Genomic DNA, 24,111 nt, shown 5'->3' on the forward strand with positions numbered 1-24,111 from the left:
AGATTCAAGACTAAAAGTAGTAGCCTACAGTAAGGTAAAACTTCAGGTAAAAATACACTATCTAGTCCTTGGCCTACAGTGGATCCTCCTTTAGAAGTTGCGAGCTTATGCCACGGGAATTAGAGGTAATGTGGTTTAGTATGGTACCCCGCGTCACCACTTCATTGCTCCAGACCAGTGCAAGGGGGAGTTAGATCACTGATTATGCTTTGGGTCCTACTGTGTCTCTGACAATGAATTGGCGACATAAGCCTAAATAGAAACCGATAATTGTTCATGACCTCTGTATTACTTACTAAAACTGTTACAGTAAGGTTATTATTATTATTTATTTTTTGCTCTTACTGTAGTACTTTAGGCCTCTCCCGACCGGTCACGTTGTACAGTGTCTGAGTGGTGCAACGGTGTTGCTACAGATGCTGGTTCAATACCGTGCCTCCCTCGACTGGGAGACCCATGACTAGGTTTTTGGTTGTTCTCCCTCTAAAAACAGAAATAGATCATTCTAAATAACAAACTGGCTTTATTTACAAATTAGTCACAATGTCTCACCCCATGTTCAATAATGGCCTTTTTCTCACTCATTTTACATTATTTGAAAACAAAAATATTACTAATAATGGCGCTGGCTAGGGAAACATTCCTGCTGTTCTGTTCTTAGTGCCAGTCTGCACGTTCAAACTAAATGCCAATGTTTATTTAGTTATGGATCCATAACGAATTACTATGGGAATAAATATCACTGAATTACAGAAATGTAATTATTGGGGGAGAGTCATGTCATATTTTTCTATATAGTGTATGCGATATGAGTCTCACTAGTGTTGAGTAATGTGCTGCTAAAAGTGGTGTAGGACTTATTTATTTAAAGAGCATATTGTAGTTAGAAGCAATAGTTTTAGGCTTTTGCTTCAAATTCTATTTTAGCACCATTTTGTGCTGCTCTGAGACGGGCATGGGGACTGGTCTTGATAAATCAATGATATTTTAAATTTGACTGAATCTCTGTTTGGGTATTGGTTAGACTATAATTAGAAAATGAGGCTGCAGAAATGTTATGCTCTTAGTGTAACCTTTATTTAACTACACAAGTCAGTGAAGAAGAAATTTGTATTTACAATGACAGCCTACTCTTTAATCCCCATCATGGAGTTGAACCCCGGTCTGGTCTCCCACGTGCCCTGCCCGCAAGACATGGGGATTCTTTAGCTAAATAGCCCAGTACTGTACTGCTGACCGTCACGTTGTACAGTGCCATATTTTCCATTCCATTCTAACGCAAACCCAGAGGGTTTTTCATTTTTCTTGGAATAGAAACACCATAATATTAATCTAATTAATTAAGCAAGTATCAATCAAATGTTTGGACACCTACTCATTCCAGGGTTTTTCTTCATTTTCTACATTGTAGAATAATAGTGAAGACATCACAACTATGAAATAACATATGGAATCAGTTAAGAACAAATTCTTATTTACAAGGACAGCCTACTCCTTCCTTGAACCCCAGTCTCCCGCGTCTCCCGCGTGTCCACATTCTCTAGTACAGCCATTATTGAAGGTACTTGAGGTCACCGAGAAAGTCTAGAAATGGCCTGCTCTCCCTTAGGTAAGGAATTAGGCACTTTCTCATGTTTACTACAATATGTATTTTAGGCTATGTTTACTTGTCAGACTGCACAGTAGCCTAATAAACAAATGCAGGTGGCTTATATCTTCAAAATGCTTTATTATCCAAATGTAAAAGCATATACCGTACATCTTCATCAGCATCTTTATGCTTTCAGTATTAAAATGATAACTTTCAAAATGCAGATGTTGATTTAGTTATGCATCCATAAAAAATCATTATGGGAATAATTATCACTGAATTGCAGAAATATTGGAACAAAGTTGTCTAATGAAGGCAAACAGTTTCTTACTGGAAAATACTCTTTCAAACGCATGGTCACGTTGTACAGCGTCATTAAGGCTATTAGCGGGGCTATATTTTGGCCTTTATTCAGATTACAATTGTTAACTGTTATTTTTAAAACAATCATCTCAAATATCGTCATATATAGTCTTCCCGCTGTGGACGTCTATTTCAGCAACGTTTCACGCTGCTCTGAGACAAGCATGGAGAAACGACAATGTTCAATTATATTCCATGATATTCTTAAAATATATGTTGACTGAATATAAGCAAGTGATGTCTGCTAAATAATCAAGTTAGGTTTCTCCAGAAATAAATAATTTGGTTCACAAAATGTTTCGTGTTAGGCTATAAAAACTGATTTTATCAAACAAAAGATCATTCATTGTGTAACAATGAGCATTGGGATTGCAAACTGACGAAGATCGTCAAAGGTAACCTATTTATTTTAATGCAGTTTGTGATTATGTTATGCCTGTGCTGGTTGAAATTGTTTTTTTTTTATGGGGCTCTATACTCAGATAATCGCATCGTATTCTTTCGCTGTAAATCCTTTTTTAAATCTAACAAAGCAGTTGGATTAGCAAGATTCTAGGCTTTCGATACATGTGAGACACTTGTATTTTCATGAATGTTTAATATGACTATTTATGTAGCGATCACCGTATGTTGTGGAATTTCAGCCCGCTACCGGGTTCCGTGCTCAGAGGTTAATGCAACCGCTGTGCCAGATTTTAAAAAACTTTTCTTTAATAACTTTATCATCAAATGACACTCATAGGACTTCATGTTACACAATACATGTATGTTTTGTTCGATAAAGTTCATATTTATATACAAAAATCTGAGTTTACATTGGCGTGTTATGTTTAGTAGTTTCAAAACATCCAGTGATTTTGCAGAGAGCCACATCAATTTACAAGAAATACTCATAATAAATATTGATAAAAGATACAACTATCATGCGTAGAATTATAGATACACTTCTCCTTAATGCAACCGCTGTGTCAGATTTTTTTAAAAACTTTACGGAAAAAGCACACCATGCAATAATCTGAGTACAGCGCTCAGACAACAAAACAAGCCATACAGATATCCGCCATGTTGGAGTCAACAGAAATCATAAATAGCGTTATAGATATTCACTTACCTTTGATGATCTTCATTAGAATGCACTCCCAGGAATCCCAGTTCCACAATAAATGTTTGATTTGTTCGATAAAGTACATTTATGTCCAAATACCTCCTTTTTGTTCGCGCGTTTAGCCCAGTAATCCAAATGCTCAATGTGCGATCACGTAGTTCAGACAAAGTCAAAAGTTATATTACAGTTCGTAGAAACATGTCAAATGATGTATAGAATCAATCTTTAGGATGTTTTTTTTATCATAAAGCTTCAATAATGTTTCAACTGGAGAATTCCTTTTGTCTTCAGAAATGCAATGGAACTCAAGCTAACTCATGTGAACGCGCGTGGTCAACTCATGCCACTCTGCAAGACCACCAACTCATTCAGCTCCCATTCCCCCCTCCTTCACAGTAGAAGCATCAAACAAGGTTCTAAAGACTGAGTTTATTTTATTTTTACAGGGACAGTGCACATTAATCAACGTTTTAGCCAGCCGGCTAATTTTCAATCGCAGTCCCTGGGCAGGTTATTAAAAACAATTACAATATAGACAATCATTGAGCAGTGAGCACATGCAGCGCAACATAGGACAAGCAAGACATAGCACACAGACAGAGCAACATAGAACAAAAAGTAGCAAGACAAAATTCATAAAAGCAACAGAGTGTTTCCACACCTCACAAGCTACAGACAGCTGACAACATGGAAAGAGGCAACACACAGCTAGGGATTATGTTCACAAATCTGATTGACGTTTAGCCATGTCTTCATGCATTTTGTGAACGTGTGATATGTGGTGCAGTTGTGTGTTTGATGGCAGTGTATTCCAGACATGGGAAGCTCTCACAGAGAAAGTGGATTTACTAAAGGTGCTTTTCCTTAAGGGAACTATACCGTCACCTCTCATGGCAGACCGAGTGGATCTGCTGCCATATGTTTGGGTTTTCTGTTTAACAAAAGTACTGAGTGAAGGGGGAGGAGCCAGGCCATTTATAGGATCTTGAATACAAGACATGCGTCGGTGTTTTGCACAAGATTTTCCCAACTCAGGAGCTCATGCTTTCTGAGGATGTAACAGTGATGATGGCTATTGGGCTTCCTATCAAGCACTTCGCAAGCCTGTTTGTAGACAGACTGAATAGGTTTTAATGTTGTACAGCAAGCTTGGGCCCAACTAGTTGACATCTAGTGGAAGCCTTAGGAAGTGCAATTTGACCCCATAGACACTGTATATTTGATAGGCAAAGAGTAGAAAATCTACAAACCTTAGATTTCCTACTTCCTGGTTGGATTTCTCCTCAGGTTTTTGCCTGCCATATGAGTTCTGTTTTACTCACAGACATCATTCAAACAGTTTTAGAAACGTCAGTGTTTTCTATCCAAATATACTAATAATATGCATATATTAGCAACTGGGCCTGGGTAGCAGGCAGTTTACTCTGGGCACCTTATTCATCCAAGCTACTCAATACTGCCCCCAGCCATAAGAAGTTAAAATGCCTTTCCTTTTGAAGTAGTGACGGCGACATACGCCTTGCTTTCTGAAACGGGTCACATGTTGTCACAGCACCTAAACCTGGCATTACCTTTTTCACACAAAAACCCCCGCTAAGTTCCATTGCGTAAGAGACCGATGGCTGGCTAGCTAGCGAAGTGCCGAATTCACATGGAGAACAACAGCGCCAGTGAATGAGTCTACGACGGACCGGTTTTGCATATCACTGAGACTTGAGCTGTTCCAGGAATCTCATACATCTGCAGCACACAGCTTACAGTCAGCACTGGCATATCACTGAGACTTGAGCTGTTCCAGGAATCTCATACATCTGCAGCACACAGCTTACAGTCAGCACTGGCATATCACTGAGACTTGAGCTGTTCCAGGAATCTCATACATCTGCAGCACACAGCTTACAGTCAGCACTGGCATATCACTGAGTCTTGAGCTGTTCCAGGACTCTCATACATCTGCAGCACACAGCTTACAGTCAGCACTGGCATATCACTGAGACTTGAGCTGTTCCAGGAATCTCATACATCTGCAGCACACAGCTTACAGTCAGCACTGGCATATCACTGAGACTTGAGCTGTTCCAAGAATCTCATACATCTGCAGCATGCAGAACACAGCATACAGTCAGCACTGGCCTACTTTCTCTGTATCATCTTTGCCCAGGGCTCCTTTATCCCCAGTTTGAAGCATCATTAGACAACCACGTTTCTTACTTATCTCTCCCCCTTTCAAATCTGTCATTCTGAGCTGTATACCATGTCAAAGGAAAATAACACTAATGAAGGCTGTCATTCTAAAATGGGTGTTGACTTTCAACATTAGAGAAGCCTTTGTCAATGTCCATTTGTACTCCAAGAGTGGCACAATATCCCTAATATAGCCTAGCCTGTACTGTGTAGGGGCAAAGCATACCACCATCTGACATAATACAATACGGTAGCTAGAATCATGTTGCCGTTGCCTGGCCCTGTCACTGCCTCTCCAGTTAAAGACTGTTGCTTTGTGGGGGTAAACTTTCTCTATGAGAATGGGGACACAGAGTGGGGGACTTTCGGGAGTAGATTGAGCAGATGTTCAATCAATACTTTAGGGGTGTGTGTGTGTGCAGTGTACTTTAGGGGTGTGTGTGTGCAGATGGGCTGTTGTGGGTGTGCCCAATGGGCAGAAGTGTGGCACTCTCTTGGTGTAAATAGACTGGGTTAAACCTGATCCTCGTTGAATGAGCACATGGGAACCGGATATTATTCAGTTGGCTATCCTGATGAATGTTTCATGGCTGGGAGCCACATCCTGGGTCTTATTGATATGGCACCAAATGGAAGAACGTACCCGAAATAGGGAGGACTTACTTGAATTTGTCCAATAAGAAACACTTGTTTTTGTTTTCTGTTGAAAAACGTTTAATAAATACGACCCTGATGACAGCAGTTCTCTGTCCCCACCTGATGACAGCAGTTCTCTGTCCCCACTTGATGACAGCAGTTCTGTCCCCACCTGATGACAGCAGTTCTCTGTCCCCACCTGATGACAGCAGTTCTCTGTCCCCACCTGATGACAGCAGTTCTCTGTCCCCACCTGATGACAGCAGTTCTCTGTCCCCACCTGATGACAGCAGTTCTCTGTCCCCACCTGATGACAGCGGTTCTCTGTCCCCACCTGATGACAGCGGTTCTCTGTCCCCACCTGATGACAGCGGTTCTCTGTCCCCACCTGATGACAGCGGTTCTCTGTCCCCACCTGATGACAGCAGTTCTCTGTCCCCACCTGATGACAGCAGTTCTCTGTCCCCACCAAGAAAGAGCCAAGATAGGCCTTGGGTTTAGTTTTCTTCTGATGGTTCTTTGGTTTTGGTCTAGGCTCTCCTGATTGACATTTCACAATGGCCCGGTCCACATGACTGACCAGGAGTTTCCATAGGTGAAAATCCCTTAATGAGTTAAAAAAATTTTTTTACCTTTATTTAACTAGGCAAGTCAGTTAGGAACAAATTCTTATTTTCAATGACGGCCTAGGAACAGCAGGTTAACTGCCTGTTCAGGGGCAGAACGACAGATTTGTACCTTGTCAGCTCGGGGGTTTGAACTTGCAACCTTCCGGTTACTAGTCCACCGCTCTAACCACTAAGCTACCCCGCCGCCCCAACATAAGGGTAATGCCAACCAATTTCACTGTTTTATCCGTAGACATAATGTGACGTCATATTTTGATCTTCTCTCTCAAACCCTTATTAATGCTCTACCACTTGGTAAGTCTGAACAAGGATAATGTGTTTATTATTATTATCATGGCTTGTAAGACTTGTCATAAGCATGTATGACCCTCTTATAATGTCTAATCTAAACGGTGCTGACTTAATGACAACTGTTTGTCCACCTCAAGTCATATCTTGTGAGGCAGCGCTTTTTTCGTAATTCCTATTCATTCCAGAGTTGAAGACAGCTGTGTAAGACGGAACCCTATCATTATTGTTATTCATCAGCCAGCCTCCATTGCACATGAACACACACTTAAAGATAAATTGGCTTGTTCGTTAGAAAACGTTCTCTCTATCCTCTATGACCATGTCACACTGTTGGCTCTGTGAAAGCAATCCCATTATTTTGCCGTGTCTCTGAAATCCTATTGTCCTTTGGTATAATCAGACAAAAAGCATGTGGTATTATGGGGGCCTGTGTCCAAGCCAAACAAACAGCATACTCCTGTGGATGATGTATTGGAAGTGAGTTTAGTGAGTTCTCTAAGCCCACAAATAAATGTAGGATTCTGCTGATTTATAACGTGGCTATTGATTCACTTAAATGCAAATTCCACCAAAAGCGTCCCTATGATAACATGGAAGGAGATGCAATGGTTCCTTCATGTGCAAGGAGCTAGGATATTCACAAATTCAAACAAACTATAGTTGACTTACTCACATTGGCACCTCTGTAACAGCTTTTGAGATGTATTCTGAACAAAAATATGAACGCAACCGGCCAAAATGTCAAATATTTTACTGAGTTACAGTTCATATAAGGAAATCAGTCAATTGAAATGAATTAATTAGGCATTATTCTATGGATTTCACATGACTGGGCAGGGGCACAGCTATGGGTGGGCCTAGGAGGGCATGGGCCCACCCGCCTGGGAGACTGGCCCACCCGCCTGGGAGACTGGCCCACCCGCCTGGGAGACTGGCCCACCCGCCTGGGAGACTGGCCCACCCGCCTGGGAGACTGGCCCACCCAATGCAGAATGAGTTTTTCCCCACAAAAGGGTTTTATTACAGACATAAATACTCCTCAGTTTCATTAGGTGGTTGGTCTCAGACGAAGATTCCGGATGTGGATGTCCTAGGCTGTCATGATTCAATGAAAATCATTCTTTCATAGGTATTCTTTTTGTCCAGATGGGATAGGGCCGTGTAATGGCGATTGCATCATCTCTGGACCTGTATGGTTGGTGTGCAAACTGAAATGGGTCTAGGGTGTAGGGCCTCCCGGGTGGCGCAGTGGTCTAGGGCACTGCATCGCAGCGCTAGCTCTGCCACGAGTGTCTGGGTTCGTGCCCAGGCTCTGTCGGCCGTGACAGGGAGGTCCATGGGGCGATGCACAATTGGCCTAGCGTTGTCCGGGTTATGGAGGGTTTGGCCAGTAGGGATATCCTTGTCTCATCGCGCACCAGCGACACCTGTGGCGGGCCGGGCGCAGTGCACGCTAACCAAGGTTGCCAGGTGCACGGTGTTTCCTCCGGCAAATTGGTGCGGCTGGCTCCCGGGTTGGATGCGCGCTGTGTTAAGAAGCAGTGCGGCTTGGTTGGGTTGTGTTTCAGAGGAGCATGGCTTTCGACCTTCGTCTGTCCCGAGCCCATACGGGAGTTGTAGCGATGAGACAAGATAGTAATTACTAACAATTCGATACCACGAAATGTGGGAGATAAATGGGTAGAATTTATAAAATGAAAAGCAAAGAAATGGGTCTAGGGTGGCCAGTAAGGTGACTGTGATATGGTCCTTGCTTAGCCTCTCAAAGCAGATCATTTAGTTCAGTTATCTTTGCCTACTTAGGTACAGGAACAATGGTAGCCATATTGAAGCATGTGGAAATATGGCTGAATTTAAACAATGTAGTTATTCCCTCACCTAGTCTATCGGAGTGCAAGATTGAGATTGATTGATTCTACAAAGCCTTCTCAGATCTATGTGAAGTGCCAAGGGTAGATTTGGAATTGAGCCATTATGTTGAAAACCCTACAGCAGAAAAATGACTAGTGTTCAGAGGAGAAGGGGTGAATGCCTGAAGCACACCTAATGCAATCCTCTCACATGGCAGTGACTCCTCACTGAGAGAGCATTAAGATCGGAGCACCCCTTGGTGCAATGTCAACTGTAGCAGCTGCCTCGCCACAGACCTGACAGACAGCCAGGGTGCGTGTGTGTCACACACCTAGTATACTCCTGTATATGCTCGTCTGTGGAATGACACTGTTCTCTAGCCATGATGCGGCACACTACTGCGCCGTACTCTCACTCGCTCTCTATCAAAGCCTCAGCTCCTATCCTAAAACACTGAAATGGACAAGATGTCTAGTTATATTCGCACTGTATGAAATGTGCTTCAATGTCAGCTTAATTCTCTGTGAAACGACATGGCTCTCTGCTGAGCTGGAGGTTGCGCAATGTCATTGAGGTCTGACCTTGCAGTGGATTTGCCCCATGTTTTAAGGAATGGGGGTATTTTCTCATGCTATGTCATCTGGGAAAGCTATATACTGCAGCGCGATGTGGGTATTGATGTCTGTAGTGAAAATACACTGAGTATACAAAACATTAAGAACACCTGCTCTTTCCATGACATCGACTGACCAGATGAATATAATTGTATTTGTCACTTGCACCAAATACAACAGGTGAAACACAGTGACATGCTTACTTACAAGCCCTTAACCAACAATACAATAATTAAAGAGCAGCAGTAAATAACAGTAGCGGGGCTATATACAAGGGGTACCGGTTCAGAGTCCATGTGCAGGGGCACCGGTGTCCAGGTAATTGAGCTGAAAGCTTTGCTTGATCTCTTATTGATGTCACTTGTTAAATCCACTTCAATCAGTGTAGACGAAGGGGAGGAGACGGGGCTAACGAAGGATTTTTAAGCCTTGAGACATGCGTTGTGTATGTGTAATTCTTCAACATCTTGCTAGCTAGCAACGATAGCGAAGCCAGCTGCAGTCACATATTGGTGAATGGAAATGGGGCTTCAGTCAGCTGATGGTTAGAGTTTTTATGGTTATGACGGTTATTTTATTTTCATGCCTTTAACCGTCAGTTACACAGGTATACGGTAATTGTGCCGGCCCTGACTAGCCCTATATTTTGTGTGTTCAATGAATATGCAAATTGACTTTCCCCAATAGAATCATCACTTACCTCTTTCTACATGAAAGTCACTGTTAACTGAATTTGCTCACTACCAGCTGTGCAGTATTTTTAGCTTCCTCCGGGTGTAGAATCAGGTCTGCAGTGTGTAATAATCCACAGACAAGGCCCATCTTCGACTAACCAGAGGCACTAATGAGGACTTTTTTTCATGATGAATCCGTTACTCATGTTGCTGAGACTGCCTGGTCATATAGTGCTCGGGGGGTTATAATGATGTTTAATGGATCCTGCTGGTTGGGGCCTGCTAGGACAGGATTGGCCTATAGGAGATATCTGGTTGGTCACATTGGCTTATAGGAGAGACACGGGCTGAGTTTAGACAGGCAGCCCAATTATGATAATTTTTTTCACTAATTGGTATTTTGATCAGCATTGAAAAATATCTGATGTGACAAGATCTGATGTGATTGGTCAAAATACCAATTAGTGTAAAAATATCAGAATTGGACTGCGTGCGTAAACGCAGCCATGGTGGGTCACATTGGCCTAGAGGAGATTATTTGGTGGTACCTTCTGTGGCAGATTGGCCTATAGGGGAATATCTGGTTGGTCACATTGACCTATAGGAGAGATCTGGGCCTCTAGAATTGGGTTATGTGGACTTGCAAAGCTCGAGGTAGAAGTTCCCCACAGATGTAGGGTCACCTTATTCTGCTCCAGCCCTAGCCTTCCCTTAGGGGGAAAATGGCATCTAGGGCCACTTCATCATACTCCAAGTGCTAACCTATATCAATCTAACAACGAGGGAAAAAGTGTTGAAGAGTTTCCATGTCTTTAATGTTTGTCTTTTATAGTGTGTACTGAAAGTCATTTTTGTGGATGAGAGTGATGTATTGGTGCAGTGAAATGTCAAGTGCATCTTAAGTAGCTACGATTACATCTGGCATGTTTACTTAGACAATAAAACACTCTGACTCACTGGCTGACAATGAGGCTTTGTTGCCTCTTTCTCATCAGTTTAGCTGTCTAACCTCTTACTGTCTGTTTTCATAGCTGCAGGACGAGCAACAGAAAAAGCCTGATAGGAAGTGGTCAGTCTTCGGCGCTTCCGCGACCTCACTCCCCCCTCTCATCGCATACAGGTAAGGGTTGTCTGTGTGTGAATAATTGTTGTACTGTACAAGTACAGGCATCTGTATTGATGGGTGTGTGTGAAGTGTCCGATTGAGTAAAAGACCGAATGAATGTTGTGCTTGCAAAGAGGCTTTGGTTGGCCAGAGTGTTCTACCCCTGAATGAAGGCCATTGTCTGTGGGTAAATGCAGAAGCAGTCTGGAAACGGCACTCTTCAGGAGTGCAATCTGTTTCTGATTCATTAGCCACCCGCAAGATCCTCCTCTGTCTCGCTCTCTCTGTAGACCACAACACACTGTCTGAAATGTTAGCAACCTGTCTTCTACAACAAAAGTGACAAACTAGCTGTTTCTGCAAGAAATCTTTTCCAATTATTTTTTTATTGAAACTGATTTTCAAATGGGATCTGAAAAGAATGTAAGACGATGCGAAATACAGCACATCTCTCTGATGGTACAACTATTTTAGTAAAGTTTTGGTTGTAGCCTGGTGTCCAGACACAAGTGAGTCTAGGCTACTTTGGTCCAAACTGTAAACTGAAGGCAGTCTTAACTGCATTATTTCAGAATCATACTGTGAAAAATAACAAATCAGCACATTATAGTTGGGTTGCACATAAGACAATAGGCAAAAGCAGGCTTGAGTAAACGATAGGCTTTTCGTGGTACAGCCAAAGATAAGTCTCTGATGCCAATGGTTAAAAAGGGTGAGTGCTCTGTGCTATCGGAGCGCTGGCATTTGAACCAGCAGGGATTGTGATTGTAATGGATCAAGAAGTGGCAGGCCTCACGAAGGAAATGCACAGGGAGGAGAGGGTGGATTTAATCTATTCCAGCCTGGGTGTTTGATTTCCTGACAGGCCAAACACTGATAACGGCCCTCTGTTTGCGTAGTCAGACATTCTTGCCTTGCTAGAGAACTCATTCCTTAAGATGAACTATGTGAGACGTAGTGACGGTAATGACACGGCTGAACTATGGGAGAATTTCACTGGCTGGCACAAACGTATTGCAGGTACATGTACATTTGGTAAGAGAGTGTGTGCCTACAGTACCCATTTTACTTTGACATGTTGTTAACTGCTCTTTTCTTCAGTAAAATAAACTCAGCAAAGAAAGAAACGTCCTCTCACTGTTAACTGCGTTTATTTTCAAAACTTAACGTGTAAATATTTGTATGAACATAACAAGATTCAACAACTGAGACATAAACTGAACAGGTTCCACAGACATGTGACTAACATAAATTGAATGTGTCCCTGAACTAAGGGTGGGGGGGGGTTCAAAATCAAAAGTAACAGTCAGTATCTGGTGTGGCCACCAGCTGTATTAAGTACTGCAGTGCATCTTCTCCTCATGGACTGCACCAGATTTGCCAGTTCTTGCTGTGAGATGTTACCCCACTTTTCCACCAAGGCACTTGCAAGTTCCCGGACATTTCTGGGGGGAATGGCCCTAGCCCTCACCCTCCGATCCAACAGGTCCCGGACTAGTGGTTGACCGATTATGATTTTTCAACTCCAATACCGATTATTGGAGGACCAAAAAAGCCAATGCCGATTAATCGGCCAATGAAAAAATAAATTATAATAATAATCATTTAAATATATATATATATATATTTGTAATAATGACAATTACAACAATACTGAATGAACAGTTATTTTAACTTAATATAATAAAAATCAATTTAGCCTCAAATAATGAAACATGTTCAATTTGGTTTAAATAATGCAAAAGCAAAGTGTTGGAGAAGAAAGTAAAAGTGCAATAGTTGCCATGTAAAAAAGCTAACGTTTGAGTTCCTTGCTCAGAACATGAGAACATATGAAAGTTGGTGGTTCCTTTTAAAATGAGGCTTCAATATTCCAAGGTAAGAGGTTTTAGGTTGTAGTTAATATAGTATTTATAGGACTATTTCTCTCTATACCATTTGTATTTCATATACCTTTGACTATTGGATGTTCTTATTGGCACTATAGTATTGCCAGAGTAACAGTATAGCTTCCGTCCCTCTCCTCGCCCCTACCTGGGCTCAAACCAGGAACACATCGACAACAGCCACACTCAAAGCAGCGTTACACATCGCTCCACAAATACTTGCAGACTAATGGGAATAACTACTCCAAGTCTTAGAGCGAGTGATGTTTGAAACTCTATTAGCCAACACCCAGCTAACTAGCTAGCCATTTCACATCGTTACACCAGCCATTAGGCTGATAGGCTTGAAGTCATAAACAGCGCTGTGCTTTTGAAGAGCTGCAGGCAAAATGCCCGAAAGTGCTGTTTGAATGAATGCTTACGGGCCAGACTGCTCTATCAAATCATAGACTTAATTATAACATAATAACACACAGAAATACGAGTTTGGGTTGGTCGAATCTATGGTCGAATCCGGAAACTATCATTTAGAAAACAAAACGTTTTATTTCAGTGAAATACGGAACCGTTCGGTATTTTAACTAACGGGTGGCATCCCTAAGTCTAAATATTCTTGTTACATTGCACAACCTTCAATATGATGTCATAATTACATAAAATTCTGGCAAATTAGTTCGCAATGAGCCAGGCTGCCCAAACTGTTGCATATACCCTGACTCTGCGTGCAATGAACGCAAGAGAAATGACACAATTTCACCTGGTTAATATTGCCTGCTAACCTGGATTTCTTTTAGCTAAATATGCAGGTTTAAAAAATATATGCTTCTGTGTATTGATTTTAAGAAAGGCATTGGTGTTTATGGTTAGGTACAGTTGTCCAACTACTTTTTCGCAAATGTGCTTTTATTAAATCATCCCCCAGCGTTGCATCGATTATATGCAACGCAGGACACGCTAGATAAACGAGTAAAATCATCAACCATGTGTAGTTATAACTAGTGATTATGATTAATTGATTGTTTTTTATAAGATAAGCTTAATGCTAGCTAGCAACTTACCTTGGCTTCTACTGCATTTGCGTAACAGGCAGGCTCCTCATGGAGTGCAATGAGAGGCAGGTGGTTAGAGCGTTGGACTAGTTAACTGTAATGTTGCAAGATTGGATCCCCCGAGCTGACAATGTGAAAATTTGTCGTTCTGCCCCTGAACAAGGCAGTTAACCCACCGTTTCTAGGCCGTCATTGAAAATAGGAATGTGTTCTTAACTGACTTGCCTAGTTAAATAAAGGTATCGGCAAAATCGACGCCCCAAAATACCGATTTCCGATTGTTATGAAAACTTGAAATCGACCCTAATTAATCGGCCATTCCGATTAATTCGGTCGACCTCTATCCCTGACGTGCTCAATGGAATTGAGATCCGGGCTCTTCCCTTTCATTCCTGTCAGGAAATCACAAGCAGTATGGCTGTTGGCATCGTCATGCTGGAAGGTCATGTCCGGATGAGCCTGCAGGAAGGGAGGAAGATGTCTTCCCTGTAACGCACAGGGTTGAGATTGCCTGCAATGACAACAAGCCCAGTCCGATGATGCTGTGACACACCGCCCCAGACCATGACAGACCCTCCACCTCCAAATCGATCCTCAGAGTACAGGCCTCGGTGTAACGCTCATTCCTTCAACCATAAAATATGAATCTGACCATCACCCCTGGTGAGACAAAACCGCAACTCGTCAGTGAAGAGCACTTTTTGCCAGTCCTGTCTGGTCCAGCAACGTTTGGTTTGTGCCCATAGGCAACGTTGTTGCCAGTGATGTCTGCCTTACAACAGGCCTACAAGCCCTCAGTCCAGCCTCTCTCAGCCTATGGCGGACAGTCTGAGCACTGATGGAGGGATTGTATGTTCCTGGTGCCACTCGGGCAGTTGTTGTTGCCATCCTGTACCTGTCCCCAGGTGTGATGTTCGGATGTACTGATCCTGTGCAGGTGTTGTTACTCGTGGTCTACCACTGCGAGGATGATCAGCTATCCATCCTGTCTCCCTGTAGCGCTGTCTTAGGCGTCTGAGTGCGGACATTGCAATTTATTGCCCTGGCTACATCTGCAGTCCTCATGCCTCCTTGCAGCATGCCTAAGGCATGTTCACCCAGATGAGCAGGGACCCTGGGCATCTTTCTTTTGGTGTTTTTCCAGAGTCAGTAGAAAGGCCTATTAAGTGTCCTAGGTTTTCATAACTGTGACCTTAATTGCCTACCATCTGTAAGCTGTCAGTCTCTAAAAGACCATTCCTCAGGTGTATGTTCATTAATTGTTTATGGTTCATTGAACAAGCATGCGAAACCGTGTTTAAACCCTTTACAATGAAGATCTGTGAAGTTATTTGGGTTTTTGCGAATTATCTTTGAAAGACAGGGCCCTGAAAAGGGGACATTTCTTTTTTTTGCTGAGTTTAGCTACTAAGAATTCTGGATCGTTAGTGAACTCTTTTTACGTATGAATCATAAACAGTATTTGGCTTAGATTAAGTCTGCTCCGCGTACTCTATTACGACTGCTACTGTTTAAATAAGCAAATCCCGGTACCTTTTCTCGAAACACATCAAATTCATCTGTATTATCCTGCGTCGACGTGGCTGTTAGAATTCGATTATACAGGATTAATCTCAAATAATGGCCTTGACCTCCATCTGGACTGGGTTACGTGTTCCTTTCCCTCAGGTGTATTCTGTCCCATTCCGGTGATTATTTATTAACACTCATCAGCTGTGATTAATTTACACCACAATTAAACAGGTGCCATTCATCACCATCTCACTAGCCTCGCTCTGTTCCCCAGTACCACCATTGCTACCCCAGTACCGCAAAGCCCGTTCGCTATCGTCAGACTCGTCGCAGGGGTTGGACATCTTTGGCCTGAGTTAATGAGCTGTTTATTAACTGTCCCCCCTTCGGCTACTGAGTTCATTATGTCTAATTAACGTTGAACCGATGGTTGGTTCTTCACCTTATCGGTGAGTGAACACAAAGCCTAATTGTAGGCCCCGCTGTTTGATGTGTCGAGTAGCCTGAGGCAGTAGCCACAAAACTGTAGGGCTGTGGGTAATAAGTGCACGCTGTCCATATGGATGGTGGGTTGGAGAGAGAGAGGGATAGAGGAATAATTTGAAGGGCCGCCCTGCTAGAGGACGCTTCAGGCTCCACTATGGGACATTAAGGTCTGGAATGAAACCCCAAGACCTCGAATATTCGCGTCTGTTGGCTAAGGGCTATAACCATCACCTTATGGATGGCAGAAAATGTGCATTTTCTAGCCAGATGTCTTCACCCAGACTGCCTTTGTTTCTGCCATTTCATTTACATAGCTATTTAGAATACGGTATTAGCCTATAGACAACTCTTACAGTAGATTGTATTGTCCCTGTACATACGTAGCCCACAGGTCTTTATTCCACATTCAATCCATACATTTTTAATAATTAGTTTTAATCAGCATGCTAGTGCTAGGCAGGTAGTGTACCTTTCATGTATTTCTAGAGTACAGTACCTGTCATGCATTTGTGGTGCCTTACAACTAGCACATTTGTAAAGCAAATCAGAAGTCCATTCTTCCCCGAGCTCCTTGAGCTGAAAGTACTGTGCGCCTCTTAGCTTTCAGATGTTTGATATTCAGCTGTTTTGTGTGTGCTGCTTTTACAACACACGAGAACCAGCTGCCATTTAAATAAATTGTCTTTGTCTGTTGAGATATTCCTTAGTCAACAAAGACTTTTTATTTATTTTTTAAAGATGGGTAATTTCACACTTCTTTTTGCTTTTTGACTGACACCTGAGGGGGGTAAAAAATAATAAATTATTCATTGGTTGGGACAATTGCACATAAAACGTTATATTGACATTTTAAAGAATTAAACATTTTTTTTGTGTGTGAGACATTTCTTGTGTGTCTCCCGATGATTCGAAGGCGATGTAGATTGTTAATATTATGTAGTTACTGATTCAAGCAGAGCAGTCCCATTTGAGAGGCTTTCAGTCTTCCTAGATTACGCTCCATCAGATAAGAGACAAGGAAACACAATCAAATCTAAAATGCGGTATAAAGTACAATAAATAGCTAAGAGTAAATTGAATTTATCTATGCTGGTTTATTAGACTTTCTATGGTTTTTCATATCCATGAATCAATGTGACAGTGCTTAGACCAACTCTCAATTTGGTGTGGGTTTGATTCTATGCTCTATTATTTTTAACTTCATTAATTTCAAATGCTTTTATTTCAGGTTTATGAAATGTTTTTCTAATTATTTTTTTTACTTCTAATCTTCCCTAATTATTTTTTTTACTTCTAATCTTCCCTTGTTTGTCTGCTTTTCCTCTGAACAACAGGAACGAGTCCTCTAGACAGTCCCAGAAACTTCTCTCCTAGTGCCTCAGCCCACTTCTCCTTTGCACGAAGGTAATAAGGAAATGCATGTTCTATTAGTACCTCTGCTCAACTATCATGCTTGCAGGAATAAGATGTTTTTTTTTGTTTCGTTTAACAATTTCCTGAAAGTAATTCATACTTCAACTCGGTCATAATTTTGCTTTCTCTTGGTAATTATCTGACAGACATCATAACAAATGTGGGATACAAAGGAAATACGAATCTTGATAGATTTATATATATATATATTTTTTACAATAAAACCAAATTCTGGTGCTATTATAGTCTGATGCAGACAGTTAACGGTTCTTTTGAGAAGCGAAGGCAGGATCTCACTGTCTTCTGACTGGCTCTTTATACAGATCTATAAATCACAGGTTCAAGGGTTCAGTCTTTCACAAATAGCCTGAAAGGTATTTTTGTTCTACCCACAACACATTCTATTTGAATAGAGTTTTCTTTAATGTTATGATTCACAGACCAGGCAGGTAACATCATGTTAGGCCACTGTTTGCTTTTCCCAACAATGCAGAGAGAAATAAAATAGAGGAATAATAGAAAAGTAATAACAAGTAATAATAAATACACAACGAGTAACGATAACTTGGCTATATACACGGGGTACCAGTACCGAGTCCATATGCGCATATACGAGGTAGTTTTGGTATACTGTATACAGTGCCTTCGGAAAAGTATTCAGACCACTTGACTTTTTAAACATTTTGTAACGTTACAGCCTTATTATAAAATTGATAGAAAATAATAATAAAATAAAGTTTTACTCATAAAATCTACACACAATACCCCATTATGACAAACTGAAATAGTTTTTTAGACATTTTTTGCAAATTTATTACAAATAAATAACAGAAATACCTAAATTATTCTGACCCTTTGCCATGAGACGAAAAATTGACATCGGGTGCATCTTGTTTCTATTTATCATCCTTGGGATGTCTCTATAACTTGATTGGAGTCCACCTGAGGTAAATTCAATTGATTGGACATGATTTGGAACGACACACACCTGTCTATATAAGCGTCGAACTGTCGACACTCTGTCGGAGCAAAAACCCATCCCTGAGGTCAAAGGAATTGTCCATAGTAAAGGGTCTGAATACTTATGTAAATGTAATATTTCTGTTTTTTTTTTTTTATACATTTGCAGAAATATCTAAAACTGTTTTTGCTTTGACATTATGGGGTGTTGTGTGTAGATTAATGAAGGGGGGGGTTAGAATATGGCTGTAACATAACGAACTACAAAAATCTCTGAAACTGGAAACACTCATCTCCCTCACTAGCTTTAAGCACCAGCTGTCAGAGCAGCTCACAGATTACTGCACCTGTACATAGCCCACCTATAATTTAGCCCAAACAACTACTATCTTTCCCTACTGTATTTATTTATTTATTTATTTTGTTCCTTTGCACCCCATTATTTTTATTTCTACTTTGCACATTCTTCCACTGAAAATCTACCATTCCAGTGTTTTACTTGCTATATTGTATTTACTTTGCCACCATGTCCTTTTACCTCCCTTCTCACCTCATTTGTTCACATCGTATATAGACTTGTTTCTACTGTGTTATTGACTGTATGTTTGTTTGACTCCATGTGTAACTCTGTGTTCTTTTATGTGTCGAACTGCTTTGCTTTATCTTGGCCAGGTCGCAATTGTAAATGGGAACTTGTTCTCAACTTGCCTACCTGGTTAAATAAAGGTGTTCTCAACTTGCCTACCTGGTTAAATAAAGGTGTTCTCAACTTGCCTACCTGGTTAAATAAAGGTGTTCTCAACTTGCCTACCTGGTTAAATAAAGGTGTTCTCAACTTGCCTGGTTAAATAAAGGTGTTCTCAACTTGCCTGGTTAAATAAAGGTGTTCTCAACTGGCCTACCTGGTGAAATAAAGGTGTTCTCAACTTGCCTACCTGGTGAAATAAAGGTGTTCTCAACTGGCCTACCTGGTGAAATAAAGGTGTTCTCAACTGGCCTACCTGGTGAAATAAAGGTGTTCTCAACTTGCCTACCTGGTTAAATAAAGGTGTTCTCAACTCGCCTGGTTAAATAAAGGTGTTCTCAACTAGCTTCTTGTTTTGAACATCATTCAGCGGTATTGTAATATATTGTTCATAACTACAGTTCTCATTCCTGATTAGTAATGGATGGGTTCAATGTTAATGGTGCCGTCTGCCTCTTTCTTTCTCTGTCTGTCTGTCTGTCTGTGTGTTTGAGTAGGACTGATGGACGACGCTGGTCTTTGGCATCTCTGCCCTCCTCTGGCTATGGCACCAATACACCCAGCTCCACTGTCTCTGTACGTACCATACCTTACCACTCACTTTGCTACAATGACTTAAGAATCAACTCAATGAGTTATTACATGTGTGAGCTAGATTCTTTTTAAAGCAATGCCTAAAAGGCTGTGAAACCTAAACCCCTTCACATACAGTATACCGATGGAAAACCGTTTGCCCCCAAGAAATACAGATACCAAAACACTGGAAATGTAAGAACTCATTTGAATCACGATGTTTCAATGTGAAATGATCATTTGATAGACTGCCTCTAGTCTGTTCTTCAGTGACCGGTGCTGTACTGTAGGCTATTGGAAGTCAAATGAGGGGCGAACAGATACTCCTGCTAGTGTCTCCCAGGTTGACATACCACCAGAAATGTGTTTAGGGCCAGCAGGTTTTTTTTTAGGGAGTAAACATGGCCCTGACACAAAGCCAACAGCTCTGCCCCACACATAAACAAAGACACACGCGGCAACGTGTCCGTGGCCACGCACTCTTGCACACACATACAGAGACACACGCACTCTTGCACACACATACAGAGACACGCACTCTTGCACACACATACAGAGACACACGCACATAACCACCCACACCTCTGATCTGTTTACTGACAAAGTCAAATCACACAGGCAGGAAATGGCCAACTCTGACACCTATGCGTCACACTCACACGCAGGATTGACCACACACACACACAAGCCCAGTAAGCACGTCTCCACACACAAAGTAATGGGTTGTTTGTTTACAGCCAAGTTTTATGAGGACATTCATTTAGAGTCGATAAATACTTGATGTTTTGTCGGAGGCTGGTGAGGATTACTGTTAGAGAATTTACTATGGAGAAGGAGTAAGACTGGCAACTGTGTTTGTCCAGGCTATGTTTACACATCTGGTTGCTACGGGTCTTTGCAGCTCACTTGAAGACGAATCCTTTTTGGATTTTATTTCAGAACAATGTGTTGAGAATAAAAGGGAAAGTTCACAGTAATTTGTTAGCTTTCATGTACCGTCACAGCCATTTCAGCACCCATATGTTTCAATCCATAGTTTTGGAGACACTGTAAAAGGGAATAGGTGCCGTAATGAACGTGCCCAATCAAATGAACACGGCAGTCACAAAAAGCACACACTCTCCTGATAACTGCCATTCTCTCGTGCAACGACGTCAATCAAAGCGTTAGCCTCTCGTTCTTCTTTTTATCTTTTCTCGTTCAATGTATATTCATTTCATTTCCAGTCGTCCTGTTCATCACAGGAGAAGCTGCACCAGCTGCCCTTCCAGCCCACGCCGGACGAGCTGCACTTCCTCTCCAAGCACTTCTGCACGGAGAGCATCGCTGGGGATGACCAACGGAGGGGGACCACGCCCATGCGACCCCGCTCGCGCAGTCTCAGGTACGTACGAAGGCCGGGCAAGGTCACACACCTTTATAGATGCCGGGGATAACGGTCGCTGAATAGTATCCTCCGTTTATATACTTTTATGTGAGAGTTGATTCAAACTATACCAATGTATTTGTGCTGTAAGATACGTGTTGTAATATAATTACTGATCATTCCTTTGTATTTCTATGTATTTGCAGCCCTGGAAGATCCCCTTCCTGTTGTGATCATGAGATTATTATGATGAACCATGTCTACAAGGAACGCTTTCCAAAGGTGAGGAGCCAACTGAGTTAGATCTATAATGTCGTATTGCCTTCTAGCTAGAATCCTTAATTGAAACAATAACAAATTGAACCCCCCCCCCCCGCCTGTTTCGCTAAAAACGCTAAGGGGTGGGGCTGAAGAAATGTAACCTCTCCCAAATTCATAGACAGAGCTATGAATGCAGGTACTGACCTTCCATAATATCTAATGTATAGTTTTATCCATGTTTTGAGGCTATACAGTGTTTGTTTACATTCATTTAACTTGTTTACCTTGTTTTCAATCTTATATTTGGGGTATTTGAGGCATTTATAAGTTATATTATTCAAGAATCGATGGGTATATATATCATTAATTTATAAGTCCAAAAATGGATGTAACATCTAAGGATTCCAGCATTAACAATGGTTATTTGTTATCAAAACAAATGCTAATGTCTTAACAGTTGGACTTTTTCACCTTTGAACCTTGTCACCCTCTCTCAACACATTCTCTCCTTCTAACCCTTTCCACCCCTCTGTCTCTCCAGGCCACGGCCCAGATGGAGGAGAGGATTCAGGAGATCATCAGGACCAGCTCCCCGGAGAGCGTGCTGCCGCTGGCGGACGGTGTGCTGGGGTTCGCCCACCACCAGATCATCGAGCTGGTCCGCGACTGCCTGGAGAAGAGCCGCCTGGGCCACGTCACGTCACGCTACTTTTGTGAGCTCACCGACAAGCTGGAGAGGCTCTTCCAGGAGGTGGGTGACATTTTCGGTACATCTCAATAGTGTAATATTAATGAATGTAATGAAAAAGGGGTTTTCTTTCCTTGTGTCCTCTACTCTACAAAATCTGGAATAATGAAGGAAAGGAGATGAGGAAAGTGTAAAGGGTAGTATAGAGTGTGGTGCCACCTGCCATCACTGGTTAACTTTAGCAGCCATCAACCTTTTACCGTAGTAATAAGTACACTGTAAGTACAATGTCGGTGCACATTAACTGCACAGGACTTTGAAACTATCAAACCGATTCTTTCACCAAAATAATTTGGTTTACAGTGCTCCCTTACCTCTGTTATTCAAAGTCATTTTCGTCGCACAATTTCTAATCTGTAACTACTAATAACTTGTTTATAGATGTTCTGTATTTCTCAATGTCCTCTCCCCTCATGCATGCTTCCTATTATACTCCCTCCCTTTCACTTAATGGTGCTTACAGTCCCGAGCACTGAGCAGCTCACAGGTCCGTGTGAAATGTTGAACGAGTGTGTTCTGTGCTCTGTATCTATAGTCCACGTCCCGGTCGGAGAGCCAGGAGGTGAACTTCATCAAAGAGCTGGTGAAGAAGATCCTCATCGTCATCGCCAGGCCGGCGCGCCTCCTGGAATGCCTGGTATGTCTCGCCTGATTGTCGCTAGTTAGCTACCAAGCACATGGCCATGACTTCAGACATTGCACAAATTAAACGGCAACTAGGGACAGAAGTTTTTCCTGACCATGTGGTGTGACTAGTTAAACCACTGAGTCCTAATACTAAGTACAAGTTCTATCTGGTTGTGACAAGCCATATAGATGCAATCCATCCTCCTCTTGCTCCTGCTAGTCCTCATTGTCACAATAACATCACCATCAACCCAGAGAAAAGCCAACAGCACACAGACGATGCCCATTGGAACTTAAAACTAAGAGTTCCAGAAGTGAAACCCGTGTCCCCGTGTTGTCCTCTCCTCAGGAGTTTGATCCAGAGGAGTTCTACCATCTGTTGGAAGCTGCCGAGGGTCACGCCAAAGAGGGCCAGGGCATCAAGACTGACATCCCCCGCTACATCATCAGCCAGCTGGGTCTCACACGGGACCCCCTGGAAGGTACGTCAAGTTTGACTTTTGACCTTTTAGGGAGTAGGTAGACCGTCCCTAAACCAGGACTCTCCAACCCTGTTCCTGGAGAACTACCATCCTGTAGGTTTTAACTCCAACCCTGTTCCTGGAGAACTACCATCCTGTAGGTTTTAACTCCAACCCTGTTCCTGGAGAACTACCTTCCTGTAGGTTTAAACTCCAACCCTGTTCCTAGAGAACTACCTTCCTGTAGGTTTTAACTCCAACCCTGTTCCTGGAGAACTATCGTCCTGTAGGTTTTAACTCGAGTCGGAGTTAAAAACCGACAGGATGGTAGTTCTCCAGGAACAGGGTTGGAGTTAAAACCTACAGGACGGTAGTTCTCCAGGAACAGGGTTGGAGTTAAAACCTACAGGAAGGTAGTTCTCCAGGAACAGGGTTGGAGTTAAAACCTACAGGATGGTAGTTCTCCAGGAACAGGGTTGGAGTTAAAACCTACAGGACGGTAGTTCTCCAGGAACAGGGTTGGAGTTAAAACCTACAGGACGGTAGTTCTCCAGGAACAGGGTTGGAGTTAAAACCTACAGGATGGTAGTTCTCCAGGAACAGGGTTGGAGAGCCCTGGCCGAAACCAAAGTTAGTGGAGGTGCAGCCGCACATCACACGGTCAGAAATGAAAAGAGTGCTTTCTGATGAAGGCTGCAAGGGCTGTTAACTCATTCCAGTAGTGGGCTGCATTGATAAAGGAAGTAATCAAGATGTACATTCCAATTCTTCACCCTTTTCCGGAAGTGTACCCCCTCGTGGATTTCAAAGGAAATGGAGTGAGAAATATGGTGGCAACTCCCTCCAGCCATGCTTGCACCAATCCAATGATTTTTAAATGCATGAGGGGGATTGAACGAGTGCAATCTTCTGGAGAAAGGTAGAGAATCGTAACGCAGCCATTGTATTGTGGATCATCCAATCACTTGCCATGCTTTGTGT

General features: G+C 42.2%; 1 protein-coding gene across 6 annotated transcripts in view; it reads left to right on the forward strand.

Annotated features, from left to right (window-relative positions):
- LOC124006760 (microtubule-associated serine/threonine-protein kinase 3-like) overlaps window positions 1-24,111 on the forward strand; it is a 164,992-nt gene that overhangs the window by 118,135 nt on the left and 22,746 nt on the right. For 5 of the 6 annotated variants that reach the window (XM_046316886.1, XM_046316888.1, XM_046316892.1 and 2 more), the window contains 8 exons: window positions 10,970-11,058; window positions 17,311-17,380; window positions 19,592-19,670; window positions 20,894-21,051; window positions 21,240-21,315; window positions 21,836-22,045; window positions 22,578-22,679; window positions 23,019-23,151. In XM_046316886.1, the coding sequence (XP_046172842.1) occupies window positions 10,970-11,058; window positions 17,311-17,380; window positions 19,592-19,670; window positions 20,894-21,051; window positions 21,240-21,315; window positions 21,836-22,045; window positions 22,578-22,679; window positions 23,019-23,151 (917 nt within the window). The remainder of the gene's footprint in view (window positions 1-10,969; window positions 11,059-17,310; window positions 17,381-19,591; window positions 19,671-20,893; window positions 21,052-21,239; window positions 21,316-21,835; window positions 22,046-22,577; window positions 22,680-23,018; window positions 23,152-24,111) is intronic. The other variant, XM_046316887.1, reaches the window with a different exon arrangement.

The sequence above is a fragment of the Oncorhynchus gorbuscha genome, linkage group LG20 (genome assembly GCF_021184085.1).
Source record: "Oncorhynchus gorbuscha isolate QuinsamMale2020 ecotype Even-year linkage group LG20, OgorEven_v1.0, whole genome shotgun sequence".
NCBI lineage: Eukaryota > Metazoa > Chordata > Actinopteri > Salmoniformes > Salmonidae > Oncorhynchus > Oncorhynchus gorbuscha.